General features: G+C 41.5%; 1 protein-coding gene across 2 annotated transcripts in view; it reads left to right on the forward strand.

The window, feature by feature from the left end:
* Window positions 1–12,823, forward strand: part of bbs9 (Bardet-Biedl syndrome 9) — a 177,929-nt gene that overhangs the window by 43,506 nt on the left and 121,600 nt on the right. Inside the window, exons 14-15 of one of the 2 annotated variants that reach the window (XM_030395059.1) lie at window positions 1,673–1,777; window positions 9,502–9,516. In XM_030395059.1, the coding sequence (XP_030250919.1) occupies window positions 1,673–1,777; window positions 9,502–9,516 (120 nt within the window). The remainder of the gene's footprint in view (window positions 1–1,672; window positions 1,778–9,501; window positions 9,517–12,823) is intronic. The other variant, XM_030395060.1, reaches the window with a different exon arrangement.

The raw sequence follows: 12,823 nt of genomic DNA on the forward strand, positions 1-12,823 counted from the left end.
CTTTACACCTTCAGTTTGTAATTAGGGCTGCAACGATTCGTCGGCGTTGTCGACAAAAATCAATAATAGAAATAGTCGACAATGAATTCCATTGTCGACTATTGTCGCCAGACGTGTTTTTCCAACAGAGTGAGGCATCTCACTTCATTACAATCTCTGCCGAGAGTCGCACATGCACAATAGTGTCTCTGCCGAGCGGTAACGTATACAGGAATGGCGGCGTCCTACACAGCACCTACGCGTACCAGAACTTCTAAAGTTTGGGAGCATTTTAGCCTGGATACGGCGGATAAAAAGATTACTTGCAAGGTTTGCAAAGCAGTCCTTGCATATCACGGCAGCACCTCGGTGATGCACGAACATTTAAAGAGAAAGCACGTCGGACAGTTGAACGAAACGGAGTCTGACTGATTTATTTTTTATAAAACACATTTACCTGTCCTTAAAAAATGGACAGAGGTTTATTTATTTATGGATTTATGTCTATACTGACTGAGCACTGTGCCTAATGTTGCAAAGTTGAATAAAAGATGCATTTTTCACTGAAGTACCCATCTTTCTCGTGTTTATTATCATTTGCCACATGATTAAAGCAACCTCATGCTAAATTTAAGAAAAATTTAATAATTATCCGATAAGTCGACTAATCGTTTCAGTAGTTGGTGACTAGTCGACTATTAAAATAGTCGTTAGTTGCAGCCCTATTTGTAATGCAGGATCTTGTGGAAGAGGTTTAAATTATGACACGAAGTTGTTATAACCCTTAATAAGTTTATTTTTGTCAAACTTTTTAGAGCTCAAAAAAATGTTGGTGTTTACACATCCAACCATGGAACATGACCTTACTCTACAGATTCTCAGCTGGTTCACACCATTTTTCTGGACAGGAATTTCCTTTTTTATTTGATATTTTTGTTTTTCCAGCTGCCTTTAACATCATTTCTGACCTAGAATGCAGTTTTAATGTCATCTTGATTAAAGCTGGGTGTTGTTTTTGTGTTTCCTAATGCACTCACTCGGTCACTGTACGAATATCACAACTTCTTGTTTTAAGTTTGTTTCTCTACAAAATGTATCTTTCATTCAAGAATTGAAGGCAAAGTCAAAGACAAGCAGCCAAATATCACCTCGCCAAAATCCATCCATAATCTTTATCTGCGAAAGTGCTACATATATGCTCACTTACCAGCTTACAGAAGTTCACTATTTGCAATAATCTTTGGTATCGACAACACATTTCGGTTAACATGGTGGGGTTAAGTTTCCTATCATGAACAGAAACGTCTCTGATTTACCTCCAGCCAGAGAGTTTGGTCACATATCTGATGTGTCAAAAATATGTGTAGAAAAAACAAGTAGGTAGCTTTTTTGATATCATGCGTCAGACACATACATCAAAGATTGCTACACTCAAAGGAAACGTGGTAAAGGAGAACCATTCATGATTTTACTTCGAATGCTGACTAAGTGATTTTTGTTTAACTTGGTTCAAAAGACGAAGACTTCAGACATTCTCTCTGTTATTGCTGTAGTTATTAATATTTCTCCTTGCTTTTCAGACTGCTGACAGAAACGTTCACTGAGATATTTCACCTTCTCGTGGAACAGACTCTTAACAATGATGTTTTTATTTCCACCTTAAAGTAAACGCGTGTTTGTCCTTTCCCTTCAGGTATTGGTTCGTCCACTGTTGTGGCGTTTTCAGCTTTCCTCAACGGCCGTTACCCCCCTGCTGACCTGACCGGAGACGTCACCGTGTCCTACAGCTCACCCACAGGTAAACACTTAACACACACACAAGCTTCATGCCGGTTTCCATGTGTGCGAGCTGAGTTCCAATCAAAACTTTTATTTTGACAGAATAAAACATCCTGACAGCTGGATTTTCCAGAAACATTGGTCGAGGTAGCAGTTAGTTCCTGTCTAAGACGGAATAATTCAATCAGACTTGTCACCTTTTATTTGTCTTGACTGATGCTCTGTTCCAGACAGATACAGTGTTTATAGCTGGCCAAAGATCTACAATTCAAAGCCATGTCTTTCAGTTAAACCCCAGACTTTCTGTCACAGTATTAGCATTGATGTAAGTTTCATTATAACTTAAGCTGCAGTCTGAAGTGTAACATCTCGTCCAGTTTTTCTGCAACTTTGCTGATTCCCAGCTGCTAACACAGCGCTCACTTGACGTAAGGACATCTGGGCTCTTTCCAGACAAGCCCGGTTCATCCCCCTGCTCACTCCAGGCATCTGTTTCCAGGCCCTGCAATATTTTCTGGAAGATATTACTTTCCCCTGCAAACCAACAAAACCACTCTGTATTTCAAATGTCACAGACGTCTCTCAAAAAAAAAAAAAGAAATACAGATTTTAGCATTCGCTCAAAAGAGCGGCTCATGAAAAAAATCCTTGTTTTCATGCTATTGTTTCCCTTGGATTACATTTGCTTTGGCAGGCCTCTGTCGGTGGAACCGTTTCCCCTCCCCAGAAGCACATTTAATGTGAAATGTCTGGAAATATTGGGAAGTGTTTCTTTTTTGTTTGGCTTTATTGTGGTGCTAAAAATAGCTGAGAATAAGGAGCATGTCAATGGGCCTTGGAAGCCAAGCAGCTGGGGTAGAGTATGTAGGGGGGCTGATCCTGTGTTGGACTCAAGGTAGAACTGGAAGTTAGAGGAAGAACAGGCACGCAAGGATGGAAAAAAGAGCACACAGCTGAGGCAGGCAAGGAGTTGAATGAGAGGAAGGAGGTGAATTATTATAGGAAAGATAGGAAAGGTGGAGAGAAAGGAGGAATGGCGAGGCCTTAAAGTGAAACGCTCGCCAAAATGCAACCTAGGCTTTTTTTGTGAATGTATATGAGTCAAACGTTCGTGTAAAAGCATAATTACGATGAAAGAGGCTCTTTTAAGATTTACCGTATATTCATTTCTCATTTTCAATGAGAGTGCTACGGGCAACTTAGCGTTAGCATCAAAATCTCTATTTTTAAAACACTAAAACACTCGTAGTATCACCAGGGTCTCTACACATGAACACGAGCATTGAGAACATTGTTTGTGTACACAGAGTTTACTAAAAAGAAGGTTTATGAACAACTCATGTTAGCAGTAGCTTGTTCCGCTCGCCGCCGTCCTGCCAGTGGAGAAGTGTCGATCTCAGAATGTGACGTAACACGGAGGATATGTTTGCATGCGGGGATCCTGCGCCAATTCTCTGCCTCCTCCTCTGTGTGAAAGTTTCAGATGTGCAAGGGGTGAAATTTCGCTCCGGCGCTGATCCACCTCTGGAGGTAATATCAGGACTGTATTATTGGTAAACCGAACCTGTGTAAACGGATAAGCCATCTTTGCTTATCGAGGGTGTGTCAATCGTAGAGTTTGATAACTACACAGGTCCTTCACTCGACTAAGCACAGAGAAATGTCCCACAAAGCAACGTTACAGGACCAAACAAAAGTAATGTAGTAACTGTAACTGTCTTTGGCAACTTATACGAGGAAAAAAATACCACAGCTACGTGGAGAAGCGTCCTCCTGTCTGTCCTCCCGCCTGTCCGACCCACTCTTTGTCACATTTCTGCCCGAAAAACAGTGTTTTTTATGGAAATAAATCACCATGACCGTCAGCCCTCCACACTGAGACTTCAGTGAACTTTCCCCCGGAAAAAAACCTCCGTCCCCGCAAGTAATGGGGTCAGACAGCTTCCAGTTTAAAAAACCTAACTTGTCACTTTCCAGGATGTTTGGTGGGTCAGGATCTCAATCACTAAACATTATAACAACATCCATATGAGTAGAAACTGTCTTCGGGTTTAGATTGACAGGGGGGACACCGGGAAACACCTTGAAAAAACACCGACGTCATCATCATGACGTGTACCGTCACGCCTCTTTAGGAGCCGCAGCGCCGGCTTTCTGTGTGAATTACACAGCGGTTCGTCTTTAAGGCGGAGATGCTTCGCACTGTGTGAATCACCATCGGCGGAGAATTGGCGAACCAACGCTGCGGAGATAATGCGTCGTCACTGTGTAAAAATGGCTACTGAAAGTCAACGCTGACCGGGCTCTGCTAGTATCGTCTGATCCAGCAGCAGGGTCAAACTTCAACATTTGGTTTTATTATGTGTGAGAAATTGCACGTTGTTGACTGTTGTTGATAAGCCAGCAAATTTAAGCTTGAAAAACAAATTCTGATTAAAGCTAAATTACTACACAACACAGATCAAAAGTTAAATGTGATGATATCAATGCCTAGATGCTTCCACCTGTTTGCCTGAGTTGTAAATCATCTCATGTGAAGCCAATCAGCCAATCAAATTAAAGATAAACACACAGGAAAGAAAGAACAACAGTTGGAGAAAAAAAGTGAGTCAGAGAAAAATAATTTTACGTGGGCGTGCTCTTAAAAGAGAATAAGTACAGAGCGAATAACAGAAAACAGAACTTCTAATCAATAATGAACAGACCTTTTGTAAATCTCATGTTCAAGACCGTGATGAATTTCAAAAGTTAATCTGAAGCCGACTCCTTTGAGCGATCGCCTCCTCGAATCCAAAATAAGGCACGGAAAATAAAAAGTTTTATATGACACTGATGTTCTGACCTTTGCTTGTGGTAAATTTCCTTTTAAATGGACTGATTTCGCCCCCTGTGGTTAAAAAAAATGGAAATTAGCTTCTCATTAATTTCTGTTTTCCCGCTAAGACACTCTGCAGTGATGCAACCATCATGTGGAGCCCCGTCAGCTGTAAGCTCTGGTGGTAAGCAGCAAAGTGGTCATCTTAAGAGCGTGTGTGCAGACGAGTGTGTGCGGTTTGTAACGCTGTGGTTTGTGTGTTCCTGCAGCGCTAATCTCCATTAATGCCTCGCCTCCTCTCATCCTCTAAATGCTCTCCCGGTATGGGAAGAATGCATCACTTTGTCTCCATCTCTTTTCTTTCATTCTCTGCACCCACCCAGGGGTGATGATTACACCTTAACACCACCTGCCCAACACAACACCATCCCACCCAGTGGCTACCGTGCCCCGTCTTTAAGCCCTACAAAGGCTTTGACATTTAAGAAGACTGTTGACTCCTTAAGCCCTTCAAAGGAGGCTCGACGGAGGCTGCAGTCGTTACAATCTAGAAAGAATTTCATTAGTGCCCCTCTGTGATTTTCCTAACACCCTTTCAATGGGCTTCTCCAAAAAAAAACACACTTCAGAGAGATCAAGTGGTCAAGTTGACATTTACAGTTGCATTGTTAGCTCATACACAATGGGCATTTTCATCCCAGCAGTCAAAGATAAGTTGCGACAGCGCGGATAATTTCCATCAAACACGGCCAGCCATGATTCACTTGGTTGCTAAGCCAGTTCGTGTGGAAACCTAGGCAGCTAGTTGGCAGTCTTTATTGTTTTCTCCTGTTTTAATGAGCCTGCCAGAGTGACCAGCATCTCCACATGTCGACGTCTCCAAGAGGGCTGCAGTGTTTTCTTAGATTCCTTCCTTGTTTAAATATTAGGTCTGAAATCCATTTGCACAGAAACTGACTGTGTGTAGGCCAGCTGATGTTGTTGGTGTGTTCTCCGCCAAGAAGAACGTGTTCTCAGGCCTGTTCGCTATAACAAAAAACTGAGGAGCAGATTTTGGTGGAACGTTAGGCCACGGGCCAGGGAACAAGTGATTTGCTTTTGATGATGAATTTTTCAGTCGGATCTCATTTTAGCTTCCCCCCCCCAGTGAACTGTTATTTATTTGTACCGAATGAACAAAACTTGGCACGTAATATTTGTATGGTTATGTATCCGTCAGCAAATGTGCATTTGATAACGTGTTCCTCTGTTGGAAAATCAGAACTTTTGAGGCCTGTGCAGCACTGAAATGCAGTTCTGTCTAGTTTTAGTAACAGTAGAGGTTTTAGTTTTTGATTTATTTACTTTCCCACAAATTGAATTACTTTTAGTGTCATTTGGCAAGTTGATAATGGATTTGTGTTAAAGGGATATTCCGGTGTAAGTTTAATCCATGGTCTAACACACCGTGAAACTGTGTTAGACTCCCTCTCGAGAGATCAAGTTAGCAGACCGCTAATTTACGGAGTTTTATCAACCTCAGAAACGACCGCACGACAACAATACACTGCAGTAAGTGGATCCAAATATAAACCGCCACCAAAAAGCCACAAATAATGCTCAGAACAGCACCAAACTTCAGCAACAGTACAAATAGGGTCTCAGCACATAGTCCGGGGCATCTAACCTCCGCTAGCTTAGCTGGATTTCTACTGAAAAGCTGACTAAATTTACCACTCTTCTGCAGCAGCTTCCTGTTGACGGGAAGTCCCGACGAGTCGATTACCGAGTGCAGTAGAGTTCCGCGGCTCATGGATGAAAATGTATGATTATGACTCCATGGAAAAGCAATCAAAGTTCATATGTGTCTTACCTGCCAGTTTATAACAGTTATTATCGAGAGCGGACAGGGAAAAGAACGGAATTGAGCATTTCTAACCGCACTCGGTAATCGTCGCGTCGGGACTTCCCCGACCCGGAAGCTGATGGAGGAGAGTTGAAATCTGTTTTTAGCTTCCCAATAGAAATCCAGCTAAGCTAGCGGAGGTTAGATGCCCCGGACTATGTGCTGAGACCCTATTTGTACTGTTGCTGAAGTTTGGTGCTGTTCTGAGCATTATTTGTGGCTTTTTGGTGGCGGTTTATATTTGGATCCATTTACTGCAGTGTATTGTTGTCGTGCGGTCGTTTCTGAGGTTGATAAAACTCCGTAAATTAGCGGTCTGCTAACTTGATCTCTGGAGAGGGAGTCTAACACAGTTTCATGATGATTTAGACCATGGATTAAATTTACACCGGAATATCCCTTTAAGTTCTCTGGTTTGACGGTGATGCATCTTGTGATGTGGTCTAAGTAGTCCTCATCTTTTTGTCTTTTTTTTTTTTGTGTCTGAAGTAATGGATGTGGATTGTTTAGGTGTTTGTTTTGAAAATGAACGTTTTTATCCAGCTGTCATTGTTAGATACAGGAATACTTTGAAAGAATGGAGCTACAGTTTTTCACGAATAACACTCATATTTGTACATTGATTGGCAATGAAATGCACAGTATCCTGCAGAACCTGGACGCACAGGCTCATGGACACTTCAGTACAGTGACGCAGGTTCTCAAACCAGGCCCAGCTGTTCGAGAGTCCACCACCCTATTGCCTGTAGTAGACAGGAAAACAAATGCAGGGGCTTAAAAAAAGAAATTGTAAAACCCCTTTCCCACTGGACAAAATGCCCACTAACACCCACTAACATCTGGCTTTTGTCTGTAGTGGGAAAGGGTGCAATCAGCAGTAGGCCTGGAAATGTATCAGCTCCATTTCCAGCCGACAGTAATGGAAATATGACACCCGGTACCATTTTTCAAACCTTTTCTGGTGAAGGCGATGAGGGTAATGAAGGCTTGTCGCCTCAGTCGGTAACTTCCACGACTCTTCTCAGCTGCAGATTCAATCCATCACATGTTCAGTCAGCGTTGAGGTTGAAAATATAGAGACTGAAGCAAAATAATTTCAAAAAGAACCATCCTGACATTGTCACTGAATGCTGCTTTCTACTGTTTGCTGTTTTCCGACGTCGAACGTGACAGAAAAAGCAAATTCCTCCACTGCAAATGGACTTTACTGCAAAATTCGTAAAGATTAATCGCAGCACTTTGGTGTTTCTGTAGTCGATCATACATAAGAACACCTTGTCAGCCTACTCGGTTACCACTGATGTAATAAAGGCTTCCAGTCATGAAACATTCAAGTGAATTTCTTTTTTTTTTTTCTATCGCGCCGGCTAATGGATCCAGAATTTCACTCATTTCAGTCAGTCTAATTTCTCAGCCGTTACGGGAGATTTTGAAACAGGAAAGGCTGATTGAACACTGGCTGGCAGCCGGCCAGCAGCGGCTACCGTGAGTGCGAGTGCCTTCCTGCTCCATTTGACACGTCCTTTACGTTTAACTGGAGCTTTCACTCAGCATTGATGCTTTTTAGTTACTTTTTTTCTCCCCTTCCTGTCCTTTCTGTGTTGTTCCAGCCTTTTATTTCTATTTTATCCCAATACAATTTTCTCTCCCTCCAGTTCTGCTTTTTCTTTTCTTTTCTTTGGCGGCACAGAGCGGCCAGAAGAGGCCGAGACAAAGTAATGACAGAAGTTAATGTTTGTTTTAGGGTTAGATAATATTGCTAAATATGAACCTATCAAGAGAATTTGTTGGCTGGATCCGCCGTAAAAGTCCCGATGTGTCAGCTTAGTTTAAAAATGTCTTGACTGTTGTCCCATGTAAAGATTATTATGTCTTCAAGAACAATACAGAATACCTAGAAACCTATTTTAATCAAAGTAGGGAGCATAATAATTCACCAAGTTGGCCTCAAAGGTTCATGAGTTTAGGAGGCAGTTGTTAAGGCTGATTTTAATAATTGTTGTTAGCGGTGTTAATGTGATATACTTGACAGGAAATGCTAATCAAAAACAACACGGAGTCATGACAGAGAGAGATTGAGAGTTATTGCAGGAAAGAGCGACGGCAGTCAGGAAGTGTGACTTTCATCGGGTTTAATAACGTGAACCTTCTGACTCAGCACCTCAGTGCCTCTTCATTGGCCTGCAACCTGCCATCTGCTTCTCATTCACCTTCGCAGGAAATCCTCTTCGACCAATCAAATCAGAGCTTAATCTGCCAGACTTCCATGGCTGCGGCCTAAAGGTTAGAGAAGCATGAGGCTGACTGTTTAAATCCCCGAGCAGCTGGATAAATCTGGCAGCGAGGAGCCGGGATAAGAGATGCTCTCTCTTCCCCGAATGAAGAAAAAAATCAGTCTCACAACACAAGTCTTATTTTTATAAATCGGTCTCACTTGTCCGCCGTTTTAAAACATTGCTGCTTAGTTTGGCAGACTAACAGTCCTGCAGATAGAAGACGAAATCAGATTTTATTTGCTCTCTTCCACTTAAAGTACATTATCATTAATACACACAGTTTTAGTCTATTTCTTGTGTCAGAATCACAATACAAGTTTATCATTTTGTCCTTTGTTTTAAATTTTCATCCAGCGCTAATTTTCTGTAGATCCTGTCAGACAAAGTTTCACACTAACCGCTTGACGAGCAGCTATTTCATTTTGGATTTCGGACATGTTATCATATTCGTGAATCGTTTCAGATCAGTTTGGGAGGCTGCTTTCTCCTCCCGCGGTACTTTCCGAGTGTGTGGGAAGCTCAAACAAAGCGCGGAGTGTTTTTTAAAGTTTGTGTGTATCCATACGCAGGGAGACGGAGGTTTGCTCAGGGAATCCCCTCCTCTCTCCCCGAACAGCAGAGTCCAGTTCTCCCAGTGCTGCTTTGTCTACTGGTCTGCAGTGAATTAAACTATATAAGAGTGATACCTCTTTCTTTTCTGTTCTGGTCTTTGATCTGTCTAAATTCTCTTTTTTAACCTTGAACTCTTCTCCTCTTCTTCTCTGCAGAGCTTAATCCCAAAGGTAAGTGTTTGTAGGTTTGTAGTGCTGGATAGAATAGAACGAGTAGAAACACACACACACACACACACACACACACACACACACGCACAAGACTAACACATACACACACGTATACTATATTTATACATTTCCTGTATTTTTGGGACATACATTTCAATAATCTCTGACACAGAAACACACACATAATCGAAGCGACTCCATCCGCATTCCAGCACACGCACATTACTGTATATACAGGAAGAGACCGCTGCCTACTGTTTATGTTCCTGCAACATGATACTTGGCAAGAGTCTGTACACACACACACACACACACACACACACACACACACACACACACTTCCTTACTGTATGGAATAAGTAAATATCCATTTTTATCCTTTTAAACTCTGTGCAGTTTACACAGAAATATCATCTGTTTCACGTACACACACAAACGCTTTGAGTCACTTTGTTTTACCGCAGAAAAAGACACACACACACACACACACACACACACACACACACACACACACACCCACACACACACACACACGTATTCCAGCAGTGGTGTTCCTAGTCGTCAGCCAGTGTTTGTTTTAGTCCATCTAAGTTTGTGTGCTCTGATAGAGAATAGGATGTCCTGTAATCTATAGTGGGCTTAGAGGCCCTGCTGTAGTATATATACACACACACACACACACACACACACACACACACACACACACACGCGCGCGCTCCTACAGCCGTGTACTTTGTTTATCCGAGTCTCAATTGCAAATTATGCTCGTATGCATCTATTTTTCATCAGCCAAATACAATTTTTGGGAAACATAAACTGCCACAATTTGAGGTTTTTATTCAGTGTATCAGCCAGAAAACTAAAAAAACTCCAGCGGAGGGGTTTGGGGGCCGGTGTTGGTGGATATGAATAACAGCAGGAGTGCTGTGTAGAACGTCGCTGGTTTCAAGATTAATGAGCTCGATGAAGGAATGAATACTGCAGCCCATGAAGGAGAAGTTTACCGCACCGCTTGTTCCATCGAGGCTTCAACAAAACGGGTTCTTTAAGAAAGCATATCAGTTCACATGCGTCTTAATAATGGTACCCACATGTATAAAATCACAGTCACATTAGACATACAATAAGAACAATGTATGTATCTTTATATATAGACGATTAAATCTAGTCTAAATAAAGATTGTAGGCAGTTATGTGATATATATACATTAAGTACCAGTGAGGCACGAACAATGCTAACGCTACAAGTTTAGCAAAATGCCTGAAGGACTGAAACGGTCATCTATACAAAACATTTGATCATTTTTGGATCGCCACTGACAGATTGCCAATAGAAACGTTTTGTGGTTTAAGTTATCATTATGAATTAATGTCAAAAATATCGATATAAAGATAGAAATCAAGCTCTTTTCCTGTGGTCTCAAACATAGAATCAGATATTGTCTCGAAGTCAGAAATTCCAGCGTCATGACAACACTATTGTGATGTTAATATTAACTGCACAATACATTTAGTCTTTAGATTAGTCCAATATAAACTTTGATATTATGTCTGCCAACTGGCATAAAATCTCACCAGAAAGGTTGAAAGCTTACTGACGATCCAGTCAGGCTGATCGCCGTCTCCTTTCACACCTCCAGTTTAGACTAAATTGATGAATACACTGACGTTTTGTCCTGTGTATTTGGTTAGTTTCTATTCTGAAACTGTCTGTCTTTACGACACTGGCATCGACAATAACGGCACTCAGAAACACCGTGTGAGAGTCGTCTGTTTCCATTTTAAATGTGAAGCTAAAGAAAAAGTTCCTGCAAGTGTGTTCAACAACTTAATGCATCCCGTGTTGATTAAATGTCATGGCTATTAAGACTATAGTATAATAGTTCAGTGTAGGTTGTGTTTGACTTGTTTGCTACAAGTAGGGTTGTCACGATACTAACATTTTCAACTCGATACCGATACTCAGGAAAATATTCGATACTCGATACCATTTTCGATACCACAAGGATAAAAAAAGACCCCAAAATTTAAAAGAAATATTTTTATTAACAAGAAAAATGCAAAAATAACCTCTGTTACAACATGTAACAGTTAACAGAACCACACGTTAAATATTTATAATAAAAAACAGTTGTTCAAAAAGAAACTGCAACTATGATAACAAGTTTCAGGTCTGAGGTCGATACTTTTGAAAATGAGTATCGTATCTGGATACAACATTTTAGTATCGATACTTTTTTGAGTTTCGATACTTTTGACAACCCTAGCTACAAGTTGTCAGTGAATCAGAGCGTTGAAAATAAATGGCATCAGAAGTTTTTCTCTTGTACAGTTTCTCCTCATCAAATGCTCATAGAGAAAAACTTGGGTCTCTAAACTACCATGAGATAACTTTTGCTGTGTGCTATTGTTCAGCACTACAGCGTTGTCGAGGCCTGGTTGAGGAAAAGATCTCCGTCATTGTTGCGTAATAAAAAACGACAACTCACTGACAGATTTCAAGACACAGACGTGAACTTCGGCTACGATAACATTTATCCTTTTATCAGTCATCCAGAAATCCACACCTGCACTTTCTGGCTCTCAGTGGGGCCATTTAATGCAAATCACCAATACAGTAATACAGCTGCACATGAGCATGATTTGTTCGTGCTGTGACCGTGTGTCTCACAGAGGAAATGATAAAAAGACACACACGCACACGAAGAATGTGTATGTATGTATTGCATGCAATGCCGACCAACACACACACTTAGTTTGTACACATATAGACACACACACACACACACACACACACACACACACATGGCTGACATCACTGCAGCTGTGGTAAGAACCTGATCCTGTACAGTGGTCCTCTACTCAAATAAACTCTGTGGTCTCTCTCTGTCTTCCACACACACACACACACACACACACACACACACACACACACACACACACACACACACACACACACACACACACACACACGTGCACAGATTCCTGATAATTGGAATCAGCTTCCAGTGAGACAGCGGTACACTGGAGGTACGGCAGCTTTAACAAGTAGCAGCAGCTCAATTGTGATTTTAAGTGTGTTTAACAGTTGACAAAGCTTAATTTCCCCCTTCAGCAGTGGAGCAGGCAATTATTAGAAGTTAAGTCTGGGGTCACATGTCATACGATATGGATGTGGATTCAGGTGCATCCACACTCTTGGAGGGGTATTTTGTGAGATACGGCCAGAATTTGAAGTTGAAAACATTCAGAGTGTGAAGAAACGACAACAACAACAGCAAAGTGTTGATGTCTATTAATGATCCCA

This window comes from Sparus aurata, chromosome 17 (genome assembly GCF_900880675.1).
Source record: "Sparus aurata chromosome 17, fSpaAur1.1, whole genome shotgun sequence".
NCBI lineage: Eukaryota > Metazoa > Chordata > Actinopteri > Spariformes > Sparidae > Sparus > Sparus aurata.